Source organism: Bos indicus, chromosome 11 (genome assembly GCF_029378745.1).
Source record: "Bos indicus isolate NIAB-ARS_2022 breed Sahiwal x Tharparkar chromosome 11, NIAB-ARS_B.indTharparkar_mat_pri_1.0, whole genome shotgun sequence".
Classification (NCBI taxonomy): domain Eukaryota; kingdom Metazoa; phylum Chordata; class Mammalia; order Artiodactyla; family Bovidae; genus Bos; species Bos indicus.
This window is the reverse complement of record NC_091770.1, coordinates 32,463,898-32,488,161: the sequence shown is the minus strand read 5'-3', so window position 1 is coordinate 32,488,161 and position 24,264 is coordinate 32,463,898. Positions and strand designations below refer to the sequence as shown.

The 24,264-nt window shown below is 40.7% G+C and overlaps 1 protein-coding gene across 23 annotated transcripts in view; it reads left to right on the top strand.

Annotated features, from left to right (window-relative positions):
• NRXN1 (neurexin 1) overlaps positions 1 to 24,264 on the top strand; it is a 1,219,761-nt gene that overhangs the window by 740,213 nt on the left and 455,284 nt on the right. For 2 of the 23 annotated variants that reach the window (XM_019970128.2, XM_019970127.2), the window contains exon 1: positions 11,777 to 12,781. The exons of 19 other annotated variants lie outside the window; for them this stretch is intronic. In XM_019970128.2, coding sequence (XP_019825687.2) covers positions 12,538 to 12,781 — 244 coding nt within the window. In that variant the 5' untranslated portion in view covers positions 11,777 to 12,537. Of the gene's footprint in view, positions 1 to 11,775; positions 12,782 to 24,264 lie in introns of those variants that run through there. 2 more of the 23 variants (XM_019970129.2, XM_019970126.2) reach the window with 2 other exon arrangements.

Below are 24,264 nucleotides of genomic sequence, written 5' to 3'. Positions count from 1 at the left end.
ATCTGTACTCTTCTAATTTGATTTCTGTGTATAGTTCCCTATTCCCTTTAATTTTCACAAATAATTCCCAAGTTTATACAGTAGATGATTCCACCAAGTTAGAAAATATCACTCAAGTTATATATAAAATAAGAAATATCTATGTTAATATACTTGTTCTCTTGCTTTTAATGTCTCTATAGGCTATTGAGATCAAAACTGCCTTAGCATCACTATTTTGACAAAGTGGTAAAAAAGAATGATTAAAATAAAAGTTAGAGCTTTGTTTACTAATCATCCACCATACCTCAGGTGTCTGTTAATAGTATGAAATGTAGGATTCTAGGCAAACTGGGTAACTGAGGAATATATTGAGATAAGTAATAAGGTTTTGTCACAACCCTACTATTTAGCTACAGGAAATTTCTGTTTTTAATTATCTGATATAACAGTCCAGCATAGAAAAAGTGCAGCTTCCTTAAACATGACTCATAAGCAATAAACCTTAAAAAAAAAATGGGCTGTGAAAACAACCTCATGATTTTACTTCCCATTTTATACATATAACTGTTGTTTGCCTCTATTAGACTATGCCCTACTCCTCCTTGAATGTAAAAGCATTTTAAAGTGATTAAGATTTTCACATGATATTCAAGAGCACAGTTTTATGCTTCAAATGTTCTCAAATCTGAATGCAATACTGACTGATGGCAGTCATTATTGTTGTGAATCCAAAAAGGACAGCAAACATTTGCTGAAACTTACATAGTTTTCAATTTTGTAATGCTAGCAAATGTGAGCTGCTTCAAAATAAAAATCACCTGTATTTTCCCTAAAGAATAAAAGAAAAAAGCCTCACGTATCAGTTCAAAGTCTTCCTTGTCAAACTAATTATCTTTAGCTTGTGTTGTGGTTTAGTTTATTGTTATTATTATTTTATATGCTGTGTGAAGGTTTGCTCAAGGCTGTAAATATAAATGCTGCTACTGCTACTTCAGTTGTGTCCAACTCTGTGTGACCCCATAGACGGCAGCCCACCAGGCTCCCCCGTCCCTGGGATGCTCCAGGCAAGAATACTAGAATGGGTTGCCATTTCCTTCTCCAGTGCATGAAAGTGAAAAGTGAAAGTGAAGTCACTCAGTCATGTCCAACTCTTCACAACCCCATGGACTGCACCCAGCAGGCTCCTCTGTCCATGGGTTTTTCCAGGCAAGAGTACTGGAGTCGGGTGCCATTGCCTTCTCCAGTAAATATAAATGAGGGCTTTTTAAAATCTGTTTTATTGATTGCCTGAGATGGTTTGTGTTTGGGGATCTCTTGCAGTTTCTCTAGAGACTATGTAAATTGAAAAAAAATCAGTATCACTTGAAAAAATAACCAAAACCGTGATTGAACAGTACAAAAGAGGGTACTGTCTAATCCCTCAAGTAGGAAACTGCCTTTCTTCATGACCTGTTGCTTTCATACTGTTTCTGGCTCCTACTGCTGAAGGAAAAAAGACCCACCTTTACTCTTTTACTGTGTCTGTTTTCTAGCCTCTGAAAGGCCTGGCAGCAAAGAATCATTTAAATGAATAAATTTTAATAATAATAGTAAAATGCATGACTGATAAGATCTTCAAGTCTCATTTGGACAACCGTGATTACTGTTCCAAGATAGGAGATAATATTATATGACAACCTGAAATGAGAAATTAAGAATTTGGCTTAGTACAGCAATGAGGATGTGACTTCTCTGTGGCTTGTCTACATGGTACTATAATTGTTAGACGGAATAAGATAGCACATGATCCCAAACTGATGAATTTCTGAAGCAGGCAGGTATTTCTGCATTATACTTTGCTTTTTTTTTTTCTTGCCAATAAGAAAGGATACAGATTATGTTAGCAGCTGATCTTCCATTGACCATTGAAGTGTTCAATCAGAATTTAATCTGCTGTTTGCTATGCTAGGAAGTAGCATTATTTTAAAGCAAACCACTGTGAATTGGACTAACACCATTCCATTCTCGATATCTGGCTCCTAAATTTCATTAATGAGTGGCATTTTACATTGCACAGAAAATTGCACACTATTATATAGCTCCATTCTTAAAAATTAGAACAGCAAATCTAGTTTTAATTATTTAAGGGTGATGGTAGATAAGACAATTCTTCTTTCCATTTGGATGTGAAACATTCACTCAAGTCTAGAAATGTTTCTTGTATCTCTTTGATTAGGTGCCTAAAGCAATCTGAGGGTGAACTAGTTCATTTGAAAATAATATACAAGGCAGTCATCATGTGTGCATTTAAAAAATTACCAGATATGCTTTGTTTTAATACCTATCATGTATTAAATATTGAAGATGACACCATATGCCTAATGAAAGCTTCATTAGGAAGACATTAGTAGATTAATTCCACTCGCTGGGTGGTTTATTTTATTTAGAATGCAATAAGGTAAGTTCATTAGTTTGCAGACGTAGTGTTTTCTACTGTACCTCAACACAACTAGGAACAATTCCATAGAGGTCCACAGATCTACTTACACCTGTCAAGATAAACACACAAGTCTCTGGGGGAATCATCTCAGCAACAGAACAGAGAAAAGCTGAGGAAAGTAATTCTTTCGTGAAAGAAAAAGACGACAGTTGAAAAAAAAAACTGATTAATGATTTTTGGAAATGCCTCTCAGAGGTCATATATTTTTATGCAAGTATCAAAAAATATTTTCTATATTTTAAGAATAAATATTTTGGAATATATACTACACATTTGGAAATAAATATAAATATCCTAAGAGATTCGAATGGAATGATCATTCAATCTGAATTAAGCCACTGGAAGTTTTCCCAAAACCTATAGCTAAGTCTCTCATCCATCCCAGAACAGGTATATTGGATTATAAGTTCTGCTATAGTGATATTATTTGAATGGTTATAGTTAAAATGCTGCCAGTATTTCCATTATAAAGCCCTATTTTCAAGGATTTATAAGTTGGCTATAAATGTTTCCTTGGCAGTTCAACTTGGCAGCAAGCAACTTTGCTTGGTGCTATTTGATTTTCCTTTTACATAGAAGAGGAAAGACAGACATCTGTATACAACATGAATAGGAAAATGATAATGAATTCCATTATTCTTCATAACCAATTTATCATTCAAACTGAAGTTTAACCTAAATTTCTTACATATGTTAGGCAATGAACGAGCTCATCAAAAGCCTGCAAGGATAAATTGAAGAGGGTTTGTTTCATTTCTTTTGTTTTTTGGTTTATAAGGAGTTTTTTAAACTCCTACATACAGAGATACATTTAATCTGTTATTTTGATATTCCATTCATTCAGCACAATGATAGTATAAATATACTGTTACATACTTCAGGTATTTTTTTTTTTTTTTAGGTATTTCTGATAGTCTATACTTGAGGAAGTTTAGCAACTAACTGACAGAGTTTAGAAAAATTTCCAACAATTTTATAGAAGAATAAATGAGCTATTAAAGAGACATAGGAAGGAGAAAAGATAATCTTTTAACAGAATTGCATGGGCAGTGGCAAAAGTGAAAAAATATAGTGTGTTTAGGGAAGAGAAGGTCATGTGGCGGGAGCCTAGGATGTTTGCAGGGAAAGTGGCAGAAGTTGAGATAAAAATAAGGCAGAGGCAGGATGGAGGCAAATTTTGAAGGGCTTAATATGCCATGGTAAAGAACTTTGAATTACCTGGAACAGCAATCTTTGTAGCGGGATAATCGCACTAACTAACTGTAGTGCTAACTTCACAATATCACTCTTACAAAGTGTGTAATCTATTTGTCCTGAATTGGATGGTGATTAGATTATAGATCCCAGACAAACCTATTTAGAGATTCAGTTCAAATTGCATGATTAAATTATTTTTAGTGAATTCAGATGGCAACATATGCTCCAGAACATATATCCATAAAGATACATCAGATTGGTTTATGCTCCAAGTACTCCAGCGTTCAGGAAATTAAACTCATGGCATGGGTATGATGTCTGGTTCTAGATTTGAATATCTCTATTTACTAAGAAATTTGCAAATTACATCTCAGTTTTTATATCACCCTCACTTGCCTTATAGTTGTCCTTCAACTCTAGTTCCATTCTCTATAATGCCGTGTTGCTTTCTTCTGCAGCGATGCATGTATGTGACAGACTGTGCCACCGCTGATGTAGGTGACAGCTCCCGGGTTGTCAGTTTTTGTCATTGATCTCTCCCGTAGTTGATGCTGGTCAGACTGAAAACTTGAAATGCCAGGACCTGAAAGGGACTACTTTTTTTTTTTTCTTTTTTAAACGGTACCTGCCTATTTGGATGATTAGGTTTTATATGGAAACAAGCATTCTCACCTGCATAAGTTAGTAAAGTCAGATTCAGAGTGTAATGTCATGCAGTCAGTGAGCTCAAATTCAAAAGATGAGAGAGAAAAGAAAATAGTTTTTTCTAAGTAGAATGAAAGGAATTTATAGTTACATGGTGTGAAATGAGAACATCTAGGTTTATAAGGTAGACATCTTGAAGTCTTTAAAGAATGCTTTAAAGATCTGGGAACAGCACTGCTGTCTATGTTTAGAGTACACAGCCAGAGAGGCAAAGTTATTGGTAAGGAGCTTAATTAGAAAGCCCTCCCGGTGTTGGTTAATAAAACCCATGTTAAAGACTTTGACATTCAGACAGAGCAGTGGTTCTGAAAATCTAATTCCCCTGGGCCAGCAGTATGAGCATTACCTGGGAACTTGTTAAAAATGCAAATTATCAGGCCACTGTACAGATCAAGGGAATCAAAAGCAAAGCAATCTATGATTTAATAAGCCGTTCTAGTGATTCTCAGACACACTAAAGTTTGAGCATCACAGTTTTCGAGAAACAGAATCATGGAGGTGGCTGAACTTGACTGAGGGGGAAGAGTCTGAAATTGGGCAAAAGTAAAAATCCTGTTACAGCTCATTATTGGTATGTCTTTAATAACTACCTAAAATATGCACAGTGAGTAAGTGGCAGTAACTTATATTTAGTGCTTAATATATTTTAGAGGCTGTTCTATTTCATTACACAGTGTTATAATCATTTTACAGACAAGGAAATGGGGGTAAGGGTCCATTAAACCCAGTGTCAGATGGATAATAATCACAGACTCAGATTCAAACCCACAGTCTGGGCACTCAAGCCGCATATTCTTCCTCTACACTATGAATGCAGTCCCATCAGAGGGTATGAACCTGGGGAAGAGTTTGTCAGCAACACAACTTCATTTAAATAACTATACAAACAATATAAGATGCTAATGATTGAAAGTATATGATTGGTTGTTGCCAAAGTAATGCCCACAACACTTAAAGAGGCAGTTGATAATGAAATGTCTATGACCCAGCCTTGGTGCTTAGGCAATGAATTTTATGTCAGATGTCAAAATTAAGTTTTAGTTTAAAAGGGCAAGAGAAAAGATAGGGAGCATAAAATATTTCAGGCCTAAACACCACTAACTGTGATTGAATAAATCGATTGATATTTCACAAATCCAACCGCAGGCTTTAATTTATTTTGAGTAAACTGGGCATCGTGCTGTCTCATGTTGGGTTCCCGCTACTCTGCCTCCTTTGGTATATCAGTGTGGAGGTTCTAGGTAGTGGGTACATGGATTGAATTCACCAATCTACATCTATGATGAGACTATGGGTGGTGGAAGATGAAGGTGCACTTCCAGATAAGTAAACACATCATAAGTATATCTGAATTTTTGGTATCATTATTACTTTTGTGGACCTCAACTTTATCATCTGAAGAGATTGAACTACAAGATTTCCAGGGATGCTTTTAGTCCTGGCATGTCTCCTCCCTCCCTCCCTCCCTCCCTTCCCCCCCTCTTTCATTCATTCTCTTTCTTCCTCCCTCCCTCCTTCTTGCCTTCCTTTTTTTTTTTTTTTTCCTTTGTCTCTTCTCTCTTTCCCCGATTTTTTATCAGAACACCTTTAGGGATCTGCAATAACCCACAAAGGTAACAGGATCAGAGGTTTGTCGTTCCAGCTTCACAGAGAGCATCCTCTCCTCGGTCCCCCCCCTTACTGTCTCTCAGTGCCCACCCAGAAATGCAGGTAGATGGATACATGGGTTCTCTCTTTCTTTCAAAATGCATGACTGACACTCTCATTTTTAATTTTTAAAAGATTGGCGCTGCCTGTGGGTTTTAATATACTTCCTCTCTGCTGTTTTAGTGTCTACTTTTCTATTTTAAAAGCTTAATACTGAGCTGTAACCATTTCCAATTAAGTGTTAAGAAAAATACAAAAAGCTGGAAAGTGTCTGCCTGACAACCATCCTGCTTCTTGAGGCAAAAGGGTTGATTTTAGGAATAGGAAAAAATAGTTTGAAGTGACCTGTCCTTTTCCATTTCTGTGCACACTCCCCCTTCTACACGCTCTTCTCTTTCTTCATCTATTTTCTTTCTTTTCTCCCCTCAGCTTTCAATCCCATCTCCCATTTCTTCACACTAAATCACCTGCCTTCTTGTCCACTGTGAATCATGGGCTGTGAATGAATCTAGAATAGCCTCCCATTTATAGATATTAGATTCTCTTGGTAGATCTTGGTACGCAAGGTAGTCAGAGGCAGGGGAGGGTGAAGCAGTCTCCCAAGCATTCCCACAGGTCCTAGGGGATTTAAGACGCAGACCAACTTTTGCTACAGAAGCAGACATTTATTACTAAGTAGGTACAAAATCTTATAGCCTGTTATGGAGGCTTGATTAATTTCCAACTCCTGGTTCTTTTAAGCACCACCTCCCAAAAATGTCTTGCAAGTAGAATTTCTTGAAGCAAATATGGCAGTATTTCAGTGGTAGCATTCAGATCCTCATCTATTAGAATTAAGCGATCAAGTTTTGTTAGGGATCAGTGAGCACTGGTTTCATATCGTTTTGTGATGACTAAATGATCTCACTCTTTTACATCTCTCAGAGTTGTGACAGTTACAAATGTGTTAGTTCTTATTATTACTAGTATTATGGCACTATTTCTTACAGTAAAGGGTGAAAGGTCTCTTAGATCCACATAGTCTATTCAAATAGAAGCAAAGCATGTTCATAAAAATTTTGACCAGTCCACCTATCTTGAATGTTAATGATTTCACCAAAGACATCCATTCTTAACCTCCATTAACAAAATGACAAGCCATTTATGTCATTAATGATAACCTGTTTCCAACATATATTCCAATTAATGAGCAAAGCCATATCATGATTGGAGATGATGATAACTCAAGCCTTCTAGAAGCCCCCTCTGACTTCTGTGGTTCTGGCTGAAACATTAGAGCATGCATTCCTGGTGAAAGCAACCAATTCTCCTGAGACATAGAACAGTACTGACACACATTTATATCACATTGTCCATGGTGAAATATTTAAGAGTAAATTACGGGCAGCCAAGCACTTTGTCTCCTCCAAACAGTTGTTTACTCACGTGAGAACATATGTCAGCGCTACCTCAGTTTCTTTAAATAATACACTTCCAGCCTCAGGAATGGACCCGCTGAAGAGACATCAAGAGTAAGCACAAGCTTTATTTGCTTCATCCACATTAGGCATGAGTTTGCTCAGAAGACTTTTCTCTACTTTCTAGATAGAATTGCTCCTTGTTCCACCAAATTACAGTCATTTATAACAAATATTGCAGCATCTGTATCACAGAATCCATCCCAGAACCTCCTAAGTATTGCAAAGGTGCCCCAGACAGCTACAATTTCTTCTTTCAAGGCAGTCATAAAATATTTCCTCTTAAGCCCTTGAGACTCCAATAAAACTGAGATTCCTGGCCTATGCCTTCCCTAACCCCACCATCATCTCCCAAGGCCTGAGATAATGTAAGACAGTCAGGGGAGTCTTTTGTTCATCGAGTGCTCTTGGAAAGGTTCATCAAAATCTTCTACACTTACTCTATTCCTTTTTCTTTCATTTATACAAATCATTTCCCAAATTTCACCCCCTCCTTCTTGTTAATTCAAGAAAGTAAATTCCTGTTTTTCACAGGTGTGACCTCACCTCTGCAATAAAATTTATAACCCCAAATCAGTACTCATGGCACCAAGGTGATCCTTAACAGACATGCACAGAGAGGCAAAACATGTGAGTCCTAAACACCCGCCTTCCCAGTTGAGGTCAAACAAGGCAACATTCTGCCTTCAGCTTATATTGTAAACAAATGTCCTTTGTGTGGTCTATTTAGTACCATATTTTTCACATTTCTGTTCTTTTTGTTGGTGATTTTGCTGTTTAAAACAGTCCCTAAACATAATGTTGAAGTGCTGTTTAATGTTCCTGAGCGCAAGAAAGCCATGATATGTCTTACGGAGAAAATAAGTAGGTTAGAGAAGCTTCATTCAGGCTTAAGTTATAGTGATCTTGGCTCTGAATTCAGTGTTATGAATTGACTATATATATATATATATTTTTTTTTTCAGTGAAAATGTCTTTAAACAGAAAACAATAAAATAAGGTTATATATCAATCTGTTGATGAAAATACTGTGACCAGAGACTTGTAGGAACCTAACCCATAGGAGCAATGGTTTGTATTCCCTAAATCAGTGTTCATAGTCACTTTTTAGACCATAATTTCTGTAAATAATGACAATTGACTATATGCATTAAGAGATACATTTTCATTTCACAAATGCCGGGCACTAGAGGGAGTACAAATGAAGGTTTGTCTCCTCTCCCCTTCAGGAATCTACTATCTAGTTAGGAAGGGAAGGACAGATCATCACGCTTAACCAGGCTATCAGAGAACCATGCAGTGCTCTACATATCTATAGATGGAAAGGAACCAGATGAATGGTGTAGGCCCATCAGCTCCAATATGTTAGACCTCTACAGAACGAGAGACATACTGCCTGTACCCTGTGGAGTGTTTGATATATTTTAAAGCCCTCTCTCATTAAATATTACATTATACCCTTCCTGCCCTGTGGGATTGTTAGGAAAGACAGGGACATGACTGTTTTATAAAGGAAGCCACAGAGCCTTGGGGAGATGCTAGGTTACTAATGTGACATAACCAGTATTTTAAATGGCAGTGCCAAGAAGGCAGCCCAGATTTCCCATCTCCTAAATTAGTGCTCCTCATTTTTCCTTTTGAAGCTTACTGGATATTTTAAAAATGGATATTTACAATCTAGTGAATTAAAACCCACATGCTAAAAAGTAACAAAATGAGAGAAAATGGATTGGGGATAAGGATGGGAACAGGACACAGTGGAAAGTGCTGGATTTGGGTTCTCTTGATCTTTAAGCAGTTGTGGTAAGTTGGGAGACATGGTGTATTTAAACAGATAAAAGCACCTTCACTAGCCTGACTAAGCTATTTAGGCTATGGTTTTTCCTGTGGTCATGTATGGATGTGAGAGTTGGACTATAAAGAAAGCCGAAGAATTGATGCTTTTGAACTGTGGTGTTGAAGAAGACTCTTGAGAGTGCCTTGGACTGCAAGGAGATCCAACCAGTCCATCCTAAAGGAGATTAGTCTTGGGTGTTCATTGGAAGGACTGATGTTGAAGCTGAAATTCCAATACTTTGGCCACCTGATGTGAAGAGCTGACTCATTTGAAAAGACCCTGATGCTGGGAAAGATTGAGGGCAGGAGGAAAAGGGGATGACAGAGGATGAGATAGTTGGATGGCATCACCGACTCGATGGACATGGGTTTGGGTGGACTCTGGGAGTTGGTGATGAACATGGGGGTCTGGTGTGCTGCGGTTCATGGGGTTGTAAAGAGTCTGACACGACTGAGCAACTGAACTGAGCTGAACTGAACCATTATGTTTTCAGTAAAATAAAGTAAACTTTTGCCAAGGATGTAAGGTGTTGGAATGCTACACATTTGATTAGGCAGTCCCTGTACACCGGTAACATAGTGACCACCAGAGTCCCAGGATTGACTCTGAATGAACTAGGAAGCAGTGCTGCTGCTGCTGCTCAGTCGCTTCAGTCGTGTCCGACTCTGTGTGACCCCATAGACAACAGCTCACCAGGCTCCCCCGTCCCTGGGATTCTCCAGGCAAGAACACTGGAGTGGGTTGCCATTTCCTCCTCCAATGCATGAAAGTGAAAAGTGAAAGTGAAGTCGTTCAGTCGTGTCTGACTCTTAGCGACCCCACAGACTGCAGCCCACCAGGCTCCTCCGTCCATGGGATTTTCCAGGCAAGAGTACTGGAGTGGGGTGCCATTCATCTAAATGACCAATTGGGTGAGTGGATGATTTGTATCAAATCCTTCTAGAACTCCTTTTTTCAATACATAATTTTGTTGGCATAAGGGATTATATAGACAGTAAGTAGCCTGTGAGAGGTAGTGCTTACTCAGAGTTGTTTTCCTTTGTCTTTAAATAGGAATAAACACAAAAAAAAGTCCAGCCACTAGTCATGCCATAGTTTTTATCTTCTTTTAGAAACCAGGGAACTGTTTTAATCATACTTCCATATCTTGTCTACTAGCCGTCAGTGCAGGGAAGGCAATGGCACCCCACTCCAGTACTTTTGCCTGGAAAATCCCATGGACAGAGGAGCCTGGTAGGCTGCAGTCCATGGGGTCGCTAAGAGTCAGACACAACTGAGTGACTTCACTTTCACACATTGGAGAAGGAAATGGCAACCTACTCCAGTATTCTTGCCTGGAGAATCCCAGGGACGGGGGAGCTTAATGGGCTGCCTTCTATGGGGTCGCACAGAGTCAGACACGACTGAAGCAACTTAGCAGCAGCAGCAGCCGCTGCCAGTGACTGTGGTCGTCATGGCTAAGTCTACTTGCCATGCTAAGATTTTTACTCTCAGTTGTGTGTTGTCTTTTCCAGGACACATGGTTTCAGGTTAAAGATTCTTCATTTCACCAATAGAATATAATGTCCTCTCTTCCTTAGGGGTACTAGATTAAGGAATTTTTATTTCCTGAATTGTTGGTGTTATTTTCCTTGTGAAACATGATAATAGAAAAGCAGAACTGCATCCATATAAAAGATCTTCATAGCTGTGCTTTTACAGAGATCTTGGGGGTTCTTAAAGAACCCTAAAATGTTGGACCAAGACACAGTCTCATTCATACTGTTTCTTTCTTCTGTCATCCGTTCTCAGCTGTCTCCTTCTCTCTCTTATTCTCTCTTTTTCTGTCTCTTCCTCAATGGCCAGATTTACTCCTTCCTTTTCCTCCTTGTGTAGTTTGGCTCCCTGCACTTCTACTGCCTTATATGAAATAGGATATTGTAGTAGGAACCAGGGCTCTTTGTTATGAGTAATATGTGTAATTAACAGATCATCAAAACTGATGCTTGAGTAGATGGTGTCAAGCCATATTTCGCAGATTCGGTTTGAACACCTGGCAGAACAAGTTTGGTCCAATAAAAAGAGCCGAATTCTTTCTCTTTTAAGAGCTCTCAAGACACTGGTTACATCTAAACCGTAGGGGTAGGGGAAGGGTGCCATTTGCCGTTGTAATTCAGACGGCGGGATCACCTGGCAGAGGAGGGAGAGTTGCCTTTTAGGTGTTCCCCGCATCGCGGTACACGTGTCCCTTTGATGTGTGGAGAATGCTTGAGAGAGGCAAAGCAGGGCGATTTTTGTGGGAAGCTAGACCAGCCTCCCTCGTTACATAGGCTCGTCCTCTGCATTGCATCCGAGCTTCAGTGATTTGCTGTTTGGAGACTGCAGATTTGCATAGAGCCCCTCGCTTCGCCAGCTTGTGTGGTTTTTCTTCTCTCTTTTTTTTTTTCTTTTTCTTTTGCTCCCCCCCCCCCCCCCCCCACCTCGCCCCACTCCTTTGTCTGCTTCTGCTTTTCCCCAGCTCTCTTTCCCCCGTTCGATCCCTGCTTCTTTCGTAAGGGTGCACTCTTCCCTCTGAACCCCTTGCCGGGCGTAAGTGTCAGGAGGCGGCGGACGCGGAGATTGCCTCGGGAGCAGGCGATGCGCGCCGCTGCTCCGCGCGCTGCCCGGGGGAGGCTGGCGCGAGCGGGCGAGCCGGCCCGAGCTGAATGGAGCGAAGGGGCGCCTGGAGTCCATGGGGTCTGCTTCTCCCTTGAAAGGAGGTTGGGCCGGCGAAGTGGCCTCCTCGGTTCCCACACACAATGCTAAACGGATTTACCTAGTGGATTCGCGGTGGATGGCTGTCATGTAGAAGTGAGGACCCTCCGGGAGGAGCTTTAAACCATTTCCCCGCTCCCCACCCCCGGCACGCACTCGCCCGAAACTCTTTGGGAGTATCTCTCGAGAACCTGGAGCCCTGGAAATCTGGGAGCAGCCGCCTGCTCCGCGCTTGCTGTTCCCCGGGACTGCCTTTCCGGACAAGCCCCTATCAGCTGCATTCGCCTCGGCTATGTTTCGGAATCTTTGGGGTGCAAGGCACGGCGGACTCCAGGACCCCGAGAAGACTGTCCGAAGGAGGGAGAGGATGGGTGCCCTGGCGCGGTGAGGCGGCCGGCCCTGCAGCCCACCCTGAGCTGCCCGCTCCCCAGCGCCCTCTCCCCTCCCCGCGCCCCAAACTTTGCCTCCCGCGGCGGCGGCCCCTCGGCGGGCGCCCCGCCATGTACCAGAGGATGCTCCGGTGCGGAGCCGAGCTGGGCTCGCCTGGGGGCGGCGGCGGCGGCGCGGGGGGGCGCCTGGCCCTGCTCTGGATAGTCCCGCTCACCCTCAGCGGCCTCCTAGGAGTGGCTTGGGGGGCGTCCAGTTTGGGAGCGCACCACATCCACCATTTCCATGGCAGCAGCAAGCATCATTCAGTGCCTATTGCAATCTACAGGTCACCGGCATCCTTGCGAGGCGGACACGGTGGGTCTGCGATGCCAAGTTCTCGCGGGCTACTCCCTCGCTCCCCGCTTCCAACCCTGCACTCGCTTCTCGGCCCTTAAGGCTCGGAGAAATGGGAGCGCGAGGGAGGGAGGTGCATTTGGGTGTGTTTGGTGGGAGCCACTTATCTCTTTGAAGACAATAGAAAGGGGTTGGAGGAAGGCGTCGCGGGTGTTTGTGGTGAGGGGTGGGAGGGGCGTTCCATGTCGGGGGGTGTCGGGAGAGAGATGTGGGCACCTATTAAAGGACCATCCCTGGTCGGGCGCCTGGGCCCCGCGGGAAGGGGGCGTTACTAGCGAGAAGGTCACTCAGTGTGGCCGAATAGGGGACCGAGCTCTGCCCAGGGACCTGAGCTCCCGAGAGAGGAGCGCTCTGCCGAACCTTTTGTCTGTGCTGTGTGCTGCCCCACCTCCTGCCCATCTTCCCTGGTCTGGGGGAAGGAGAGGTTCCAGCCCGCACGTTCCTCCAAAGAGCATCCAGACTGCAGTGATGGTGGCAGGTCCCGGGACTCACTCAACAGGAGGCTATTTCCACTTGTCCCCACCTCTTCTCTTAATTGGAGAAGGTAGGAAGGTGGTGGAGGCACCCTCTCTTATGATTGCCTGGCCCTACCCAGTTTAGAGAGGACCCCTGAACCCCATCCGCTTTTCCCCATCCCTCACACTTATATGCTTCTTTTTGGATCATGTCTGAAGGCTGTTGGGATAAGGGAGGTCCTGTGTCCTCCTTCCTCAGAGTGTAGTGTTCCCCAAAGAGGGCAGGTGGGTCAGTGCTGGCTGGTATAATTAAGCTAGGAGGTCTGCCTGGAGGAGGAGAAGTTAGAACAGAGAGAATTGTTCTCCTAACCGGGAATTCCTTTGTAAAGAGCAGAGTATGGAGGAAAGCTTTGGTTGGCAGGTTTCTTCTCCAGAATGGCCAGCAGTGTAAAGCCAGGTTCCTGGCATCTTCAGATAAATGCCTATTTCAGATTCTCTGAGTTTTCAATAAATAAAACATCAGCAGTTTGTGTGTGTGCGTGTGTGTGTGTGTGTGTGTGTGTGTGTGTGTGTGTGTGTGTGTCTTCCCCCAGTCCCAATTTTTCTTTTCCCCTGGTGTAAAGTCTGTTACTTTAAGAAGCAAGGTGAAAGTTACGGACATTCTTTTTACATCTTTTTCTCCCTCTTTTGCTTGCGGGGGCCCCTTTCCCTTTCAGACTTGGTTCCTCACTGAACCCTTTACCCCTCCCTAGGGAATTCCTCTCCCGCCCCCCCCCCCCCCACCCCCCAGCAGCTGCTAGTTACAGCAGAATGGCCCCTTCCCCAGGGAAGGCTTCCCACCTGGAGACAGTTCTGGTTAGATGTGAGAGGCTACAGCCCAACCCAACTGAGGAGAACAAATCCCCTGGGCATCTTCCTTAGGAGTGGCTGAGACACTTACAATGGGCCCAGGAATCCCTTCCCTTCCTTCTCCCAGTTCCCTCTCTAGGACTCTCTCCAGTTCAGCGTGTCTAGGATGGAGACCTGAGTGATGCCTCCAAAGGGTTGTGTTTTTTTTTTTTTTTTTTTTTTTGGCACAAAGTGACAGGAAGGAAAGATCCCTCTGAAACAGCAAGGAGTTGCCTAGCTCTCTTCCTTGCCCACAGTATCCTGGTAGCTTGCGGCTCCCTTTCCCGGGTGCAGTCCATACCCACTGCCCGGCCTTTGTGCAAAATTGTGTGAACCCGGAGGAAAGGAGGCGAGCCCGGGCGCGGGCGGGGCAGACAGCGTGGGTGGGTGCGGTGAGCCAGATGGGGTATGCGAGAGGGTGGGGCACCTAATTGTACCAGTGGGGAGCGCTTGGCTAATAATCTTGTATGCATATTAACTTCTTTGCTGCGGCTCTGCCTGTCTCCCAAGGGATGTGGCTGAAATGGGAGGGCATCCGGGGGTTGTGGGAAAAACAGAAGACCAAGAGGGGCCCCGCCGTGGAGAGGCACCCTGGTCCTCCTACCATTGCAGCTTCTGCCCCAGTCAGGCGCCCTCTGCTGGTCTCTGCAAACACTTCCTTCCCACCAGAATGTAGTGATTCTGTGCGTGAATGAAAAACCAGGCGTATCTATCGCTGGGAAAGGGAAAGGATGGATGGATGGCGGAGGGAATTGTATGTGAGCAGCAGTTGGTATTATTGAGTCAGAAAACTTTCTCTTTCCTTCGAAGGTTCTGTTGTATGGTCATATTTTTTTTTTCTTTTTGAAACTCTCACACCCTTCTCACACATACTTTTGGAAGAAGCTTTCTGATATTCTTTTTTTTTTTTTTTTTTCCTTTTTTAATCAGGGTAGCAAACTTACCAGTCAGTAGCCAACCTCCACCAAATAAAAGCAGCTGTGGGTTTTTCGTACTTTCTCTCTTCTCTCCCTTGAACGAGGGGTAAACTCTTGTCTAGAGAACAACTGAGGCATGTTAAGGATGAAATAAGCCTCTGAGGGTGGAAGATGGAGAGACAGGAGTGAGGTGGAGACGCGACTGAGGTGGGGATGCAGAGAGGCTGAGAGCAGAGCAGGTAGGGTGATGGCTTAAAAGAAACCTAATAAGAAAGAGGTGATGTTGAATTTGTTGGGTCAATAAACTCTCTGAATATTCAGCTAATTAGAGAGAGAGCCCACAAGGAAATAATCTCTGAGCCTCATAGATGAGGGTGAAGGAAAAGCACAAAGGTGAGTGACAATATGATAAACTCCTGGCTGAAAATCAAGGCAGGTGTAAATGAAGTTTGGCTCAAAAATTGAGACTATGGCAAATATACATATATAGATGAACACACGAGCTACCCTGTTTGCTTATAATAGGATTTTGTGGAATCATGAGACATTTTTCTCATAACAGGGAAAGCATGCATGTGCTCAAACGTGTAAAAGAAAAATCATGTGTGGTGTATTCAAGGGAACAAAATTGAGTCTCCTCTCTGTGTTTTGAAAACTGCTGGGTTGACTGTCCAGGTCCATTCTTCTTCATTTTCTCATCATGCCATGCTTCATTTGCACTATTACGAGGTGTCACTTACAAGGATTGCGGGGTGCTGAAAGCACTCATCGCTACCCTGAGCATCTTTGTGCAAGCTGACCCAGTTGCAGAGATTATGATGAGGATTTTTTTTAATGAATATGAGAAGCGGGTTTTGAGATCACTGCAAGATCCTATTTTATTTTGCATGTACTTAAATATATAAAGGTTGAAAATACCTCCACAGAAAAACTCAATTTTCCTAGTCAAATAAATGGAGAACTATGTGACTGTAAATGATAAAAAGCAAGCCTGCTTGTAATTAAGACTGCTACTGAAAGCCAGCAAGAGTTCAGAATAAGCCAGTGTGTTCAGTTGGTATTGCTTTAGTGAGGTGCCATATGTGCTGAGCATAGAATGATGTCAGTACGATGCTCAGGTTTTTATCTCTGCTCCTGGATTTCCTAAGTACCTCTGCATACTTTCAAAAATAAGCTTAGAGCATCTCAATAATTTCAGGAGATAAAGGAAAGAGAAAACCATCATAGGAATGAACATAGCAGCGCCAGCCGTTCTCCTCCCACTAGTATGAGCTCCGGAAATTTTACCGCCATGATTAGCTTATACTATTAAAGGGCTTTCCCAGAAGGGAATGTTAACAGATTTTAAAAAGTGTGGTTTATAATTGAGGTAGCCCAATGCGCTTCTATAAGGAAAATAATTGTATCTTAAATTGATAACATTTCTCTTTCAGAAGCACTTTCATACACACACTAAACTTCTAAAAAGTATGGGCGCTTTTGGAGGCAGTTTGAATACCCTTTTCCTTGTAGGGATACTGAGGCACACCACAGGGGTACCGAAATATACAGCCAAGTCTCTAGTTGGAGTCAAAGAGGAATTAGAATCAACTCTGCACAGCCCATAGCCCAGAGCAATTGCATGAGCTCAGAGCTTTTGAAACTTGAACTGAGAGGGTCCTCCATGTGCTTTCATGGTTAATCTCTTGGAGTAGAAATCATTATCAAGGATCAGGACTTCACATCTTGCTGCCAGCATGTATTAACGATAGTGGATACTGTGAGAGAGGCTGATGGCATCTGCCAGGTGTCTCATGGATCACTTCATTGATTCTGAGGAGGTTTTTGTCTTCCTCACAGTCGGGAGGGTGCTGTATGATAGAGTGATCCCTTTGCTCTTTTGTCTAGCAACCAAGAGAGTTAACAACACCTTTCAAAATATACTTGACTTTACTGTGTTGAAGAATAATTTTGCTTTCCTGGTAATTGATTCATATGTGTAACTCAGAACACTTTTAGCTATGAATGTTCTCCTAAAGTAGGTAACCCTACCCCACATTTGTTCCTTATTTTGGCTTCTTGGACAAAAGTGTGGATCTCTGCCATGATATTTTAGACAAGCTTCTCAGCTAATCCTCCTGGAAGAATCCTTGAATTAATTATGGCCCAAGTAGTCCAAGACTCTAGTGTCTCAGTTGCCCTTAACTTTAATATATTGATTTCTTCCATTCATTCATTTGGTAATATGTGCATGTTTTTGTGTTTGTGCACCAGATATCATGACAGGTCAGGTAACAAGGGGGACATTGGTAGCAGAGGGGAGAGAGGAGGAACTAATATACCCAATCATGACTATCAAAAATTTTTGCAATTTAGTTCCAAAAATACAGCAAGCTATTGTTAGAAAGGGTTCATCTTTAAACAAACTTGCCCTTTAAAAACAAATAGCCTCTGAGCATAAATACAGAAGCTATAAACTTTATGTATATGTAGAAATCATCCAGGGCTCAACATGAAATGATCTGATGAAAACATCAACATAGTGAATTTTAGCTACATCACTTTGCATTATCCTTTAATGTTAATGTTCCAGAAAGAGCTCCTTACACAATTGCTTTCCACCAAGTAGCTGCATATATTTCCTCTAACAAAAACAGAGCTTTTTATTTTTCAAATAGAAATAAGGCTTATTTTGCAAATGTATTTAAGGCAGGGGATTCACTGATTTAAGTTCACACTAATGTATTAACAAAAGTAGTTGAGGCAGCTCGGTCTGGTGAAGATAATTCTCAAAATCATTATCTATGTGAAAATTTGGCCACTGCCAATTTCTCACCTTATATAAATTCACTAACTTCCTTATCCTCCCTAAGACTGTTTTCTCAACCTCACTTCAGTTCAGTCCCTCAGTCGAGTCCGATTCTTTGCGACCCCGTGGACTGCAGCACGCCAGGCCTCCTTGTCCATTACTAACTCCTGGAGCTTACTCAAAATTCATGTCCATTGAGTCAGTGATGCCATCCAGCCATCTCATCCTCTGTCGTCCCCTTCTCCTCACGCCTTCAATCTTTCCCAGCATCAGGGTCTTTTCCAATGAGTCAGTTCTTCATATCAAGTGGCCAAAGTATTGGAGTTTCAGCTTCAACATCAGTCCTTCCAAAGAATATTCAGGACTGATTTCCTTTAGGATGGACTGGTTGGATCTCCTTGCAGTCCAAAGGACTCTCAAGAGTCTTTCCCAACACCACAGTTCAAAAACATCAATTCTTTGGTGCTCAGCTTTCTTCATAGTCCAACTCTCACATTCATATATGACTACTGTAAAAACCATAGTTTTGACTAGATGGACCTTTGTTGGCAAAGTAATGTCTCTGATCTTTAATATGCTGTCTAGGTTGGTCATAACTTTTCTTCCAAGGAGTAAGCATCTTTTAATTTCATTGCTGCAGTCACCATCTGCAATGATTTTGGAGCTCAAAAAAATAAAGTCTGACACTGTTTCCCTATCTATTTACCAGATGCCATGATCTTCGTTTTCTGAATATTGAGCCTTAAGCCAACTTTTTCACTCTTCTCTTTCACTTTCATCAAGAGGCTCTTTAGTTCTTCTTCGCTTACTGCCATAAGGGTGGTGTCATCTGCGAATCTGAGGTTATTGATATTTCTCCCGGCAATCTTGATTCCAGCTTGTGCTTCCTCCAGCCCAGCATTTCTCATGATGTACTCTGCATATAAGTTAAATAAGCAGGGTGATCATATACATCCTTGACGTACTCTTTTCCCAATTTGGAACTAGTCTGTTGTTCCATGTCCAGTTCTACCTGTTGCTTCCTGACCTGCATACAGATTTCTCAAGAGGCAGGTCAGGTGGTCTGGTATTCCCATCTCTTGAAGAATTTTCCAGTCTGTTCTGATCCACACAGTCAAAGGCTTTGGCATAGTCAATAAATCAGAAATAGATGTGTTTCTGGAACTCTTTTGCTTTTTCAATGATCCAGCAGATGTTGGCAATTTGATCTCTGTTTCCTCTGCCTTTTCTAAATCCAGCTTGAATATCTGGAATTTCACAGCTCACGTACTGTTGAAGTCTGGCTTGGAGAATTTTGAGCATTACTTTGCTAGCGTGTGAGATGAGTGCAATTGTGCGGTAGTTTGAGCATTCTTTGGCATTGCCTTTCTTTGGGATTGGAATGAAAACGGACCTTTTCCAGTCCTGTGGCCACTGCTGAGTTTTCCAAATTTGCTGGCATATTGAGTGCAATTTTTCAACCTATAAAATGAAAATACAATGAGTTACATCTCCATGAAGAATAAATAGGACCGTGGATTTGTTAAGTGCTCAGATGATAATAGGCCCCCAAAAAATGTTTGTTAAAAAAAATGTGTTTCTACATTTTGATATTGTGAAGGATGTTACAGTAACATGGGAGTGATGACATCTGCAGAATCCTAATTTCAATTGTTTTTGATAAATAGATAGAAATGGGGTTGCTGGATCAAACAATGGTTGTATTTATAATTTTTTGATTAACACCCATACTATTTTTCACAGTAGCTGTAGCATTTTGTATTCCTACTCATAGTGTATATGGGTTCCAGTTTCACCTCTTTGTCAAAATTTGTCTTTTTGATAACAGCCATCTTAACAGGTGTTAGGTGATATCATACTGTGATTTGGATTGAATATATAAAGAAAACGTGGAATATGCATTCAACCTTAAAAAAGAAGGATATTCTGTAGTATGTTGCAACATGGATAAACTTTGAGGGTGTTACGCTGAGTGAAATAAGCCAGTCTTAGAAAGAAAAATGCTGCATGATTCCACTTATATGAAACATCTAAAACAATCAAATCCATAGAATTAGAGGACAGAATGGTGGTTCCTAGGGCTGGAGAAAAGAGGAAATGAAGTAGTTTCTAGTCAACAGGCATAAAGTATCAATTACACAAGACGAGTAAGTTCTACAGATCTTCTGTACAACATTGTGACTACAATTAACAATACTGTATTGTACGCTTAAAATTTTCCTAAGAGGGTAAACCTCACGTTAAGTGTTCTTACCATGATAAAATACACTTTTAAAAAATTGTAAGAGATTTCAGAGCGAATACATATGTAGTAGGAAAAACCAGATCTTGAAATCAGGAATTCTGGTTCTGATTCAACCAGTAATGTGTGTAAATGTGTGACTTCTGGAATTCAATCACAGCTTTGAACCTCACTTCTCTCCCAGCTCTAAAGTTTGGGGAGCACATTCCTCTCATTTTATAGATGTGACAATAGAGCTGTAAATAATGTGAATGAACTGAATTCATAGAATCAAAGCAAATTGGTAACAGAGTTGGAAGTAGAACCCTCATCTTCTAACTCATCTTCCTCCTTGTTTAGAATACTCTTCCCAGAAGCCTGTGCTCCAGCAGTGAGGAGGGGCTCTACTCGTTTATCCAGTTTTTCCTGAACACTGGATAACCTAAGACAGTTTGAACCTTGGTCCTTGAGAACAGAATACAGCAACTGAACTTAATTCCTATAAAGAAAACCATCTTTATACAGTCAGCTATCAGTGCCTCATTTACACTCCATTGTGTGCCTTCTTTTAATGAAAGACATAATTGTTTCTAGAGGTGTTAAGGATCTCAATAGTAATGTTGAGAGTGGCATTTTATATTGTTTTGTCATTCATATGCTTTTTTTTTTTTAATTGGACAAGATCCTTTTCAACTTTGAGGTCTTAAGATTCTTTTGGCAATAAGGATCTCTTAAAATCCTCATACTCTTGCCTTTTCCCAGAACTTCATTGATTGTAAACATGCTGTAACTGGAGATATTTTTGCAAAGATTGTATACAGACTCCTTAAGCCATCCAGTTGTCCTCATTAGGTAGAGGTGCCTTTTTTAGCTGCACAGGAGCCTGATGTGCGGGTCAGGCTCAGGGTAACTTGCTGAGTACTTACTTGCCTGTCAACTAAGGTCCTACAGAATATCTCTTAGAAAAGCACCTGCTTCCTTTCACGTGGTCTTTTAGCTGAGTTCTTTTTTGGGCTGTGTAGGGTGAAGAGTATTTCTCCACACCAAAATCAGTAATAGCTTTTTAAAACATTATATTCCCTCACAAAATGCAAGAGTTTTTTCAGTGTTGATCAAATAACAATTCCATCAAGCTTTTGACAGAACTTGGTAAAAATAGCTGGATTTTATGTATATATTTCCACAGAGCCCTCATGTAAAGTGTGTCGTTTAATCATCATCATAACCCTAGCAGGACTTATGATCACCATTTGCTGACAAGAAGACAGATTTAGAGAGGTGAAGATTCTTCCAGGGTCACTTAATTAAGTAGCCCCAGTACTTTTTGCTTTCTCACTCCAATATGTTAAGAGGCAGGATTTTGAAAAGAATATGGCATGCGAATTTAGAAAACCTGAGTTTTGTCTCACTCTCATCATTTTCCAAGTCATTACTTCAAAAAAGCAACAAAAAATTGTTTCTTCATCAAGAATGCTGCTGTTGCTGCATCGCTTCAGTCGTGTCCAACTCTGTGAGACCCCATAGACAGCAGCCCAGCAGGCTCCCTCGTCCCTGGGATTCTCCAGGCAAGAACACTGGAGTGGGTTGCCCTTTCCTTCTCCAATGCATGAAAGTGAAAAGTGAAAGTGAAGTCGCTCAGTCGTGTCCGACTCTTAACGACCCCATGGACTGCAGCCCACCAGGCTCCTCCATCCATGGGATTCTCCAGGCAAGAGTACTGGAGTGGGGTGCCATTGCCTTCTCCCTCATCAAGAATAAAGTTAATCAAAAAAGATAGTTAACTCAAATAGTTGTTAAGAATTTCAGGTGAGTATAGATATGAAATTTATGTTTCCATTCAGGTAGAAGAACTTTTACTTAATATTGCATTTTGATATTTAGCTGAAAAGTAATAGTAAGGGGGGATGGATTAAAAAATAAGGACCATTATAAAGTTCAGCATAAAGCACTATACTCAGGCAGTGATAAATAATGTAATATTAGCCATGTAATAATGATAAAACACTTTATGACTAAAATGATGATTCCTGGACAAACTTCCTTTTAATCACTAGCTATACAGGCAGCCAAGAAGAACCTACTATGTCTATTGTATGAACTTAATATCTGTGGATTTTTGAACTGGAACTGAGGTAGAAAGGTTTTTCTCCAGTGTGCAGTCAAGATACTTGGTTATGTACATATTACGTTTTACATGAAGCTTCTATGAATCTTGTAGACATTTTCATTGCAAAACTCAGTATATTAGATCTTTTTTGGCTATGGGATCTCCAGTATAAATGTATTATATAATGTGACCCACAGTTTTTAAAAGCAAGGTTATGGACTTCGTGTTCATGTACATATTTGGTGACTTGTTTTCCCATGTAACTAAATTGATGAATAAGTATTATGCTATATCTTGGAAAATGATCATTGAGAAAGAAATAGACCTTTTTAATAAATGATAAGGCAGTGATTTTTCATGTGTGGTAGAATACAGGCAGTGACATCACTAACTTGGACACTACTTCTGACAGTTATTTTGATTGTTTGAGTTGCCATTGGACTAACTTTGGTGCATGTAATTATTTATGTGGTTCAGTCTGTCTTGGCTATTACTTACCATTTAGTCATCATGACTACAAGATTCAGAACTGCTAGAAAAGAAGAGTGGTATTTCTGATGCTTCTTAACGCTGAAATGGTTTTGAATTCATTTTAATTTTACATTAATTCATCTTAATTTTACATTAAGATTGCATTATCCATGTAGTTCCACAGCATGAAGCACATTGTTATGAGTGATTGTGATGATGTTCTAAAAATGCATTTAGGGCAAAAATGGAAACTCACTGTCCTGGTACTCATATACTATTCAATTAGCACTTTTATTTGGGTAAGCAGCAGGACCTTTTAAAGAAATATGTCATTTTCCTGAGGAACTTCTCTTTTGGATATTTCAAGAAAAATGCTCTCGTTCATATCTATGTCATTTTATATGTAGTTATACTTTTCAATTATAAGTTATATTACAAGCTGGTATAGAGAAATAATACCAACGCATGACTAGTTTAAATGCCTCTGGTGATTTTTATCTGGAAGGTATATTATAGAAATTAAACTTTGTAGTTGCTTTGCAGAACACTATTTAGTAGTCTACATATTTTATATTTCATATTGATTTCTGAAAGTCTTGCCATTTTAGACTCTTTGAGCCCAGATACTCACTGTAAATTAATAATTCTCTATATTACATCTTTCCAAAATTGAAATAACAGAATATTTCTCAACACTCTAAGCTATGCACTTCCTTGAAGTCCTTACTTAACATTTCCAAAATTCGATGTGCTGTATCAGTCATTTTTTCATGTCTACTCTCAAAGTATTAACATATGCTGGAATAAGATGAATAATAAATGAATCTCTGTCAGCAAAGTGGTTAATTGGACATGCTGTTGTATATGCAAATAATGTATCTGGCTTCCCCACTCATTCTTTTTCTTGAGACTTGTCCTAAATGAGATAATAGAATTTTTGATGCTTCTCTGGACCATTTGTCATATAGTAATCAAAAGTAGATCACTGCTGATGGGTTTCTGATAAGTGTGTTTATACAAAAGCTTTGCATTTCAGTAGATATACAAGGTATTGATTATCTGGGTGCCTTTGTAATGACTGTATTTGTATAACAACAGTCTGTCTGTATTTGCCAGTAACAAAATGCTTGCCTCAGTAATATTTGTTTTAAACATAACATGATGAGTTTTTATTTTTAATATGATAAACAAAAATTTTAATTTCTACCCAAGAAATCAATTCAACTCTGTGTTAATAGCAAGAAAATGACTTAAATATTGCAGGGTTGTTTTACTCTCCCAGTTCTCCTCAGTAAAGCGGTTGTACAGAGAAAGCCCTAGAACACTTTACTAGGGCTATGTAAAGTGATAGCAAGTAGCCAGTGATATCATTTATTTAATAATCACTCATTGCTTATTGTATGTTGGATGCTATTCTAAGCTCTTAACAAAATATCAACTCATTTAATTCAACTTTGTGAGACAGATAATACTAACTTCCTTCTACACTTAGAGAAATTAAAGCACAGGAAGGTTAAGAGATGACAAAGTGACAAAACAGATGTTGTGGGGCCTGGATTGAAACCGGAGCAGGCCCACTCTGAAGTCCGTGTTCTTA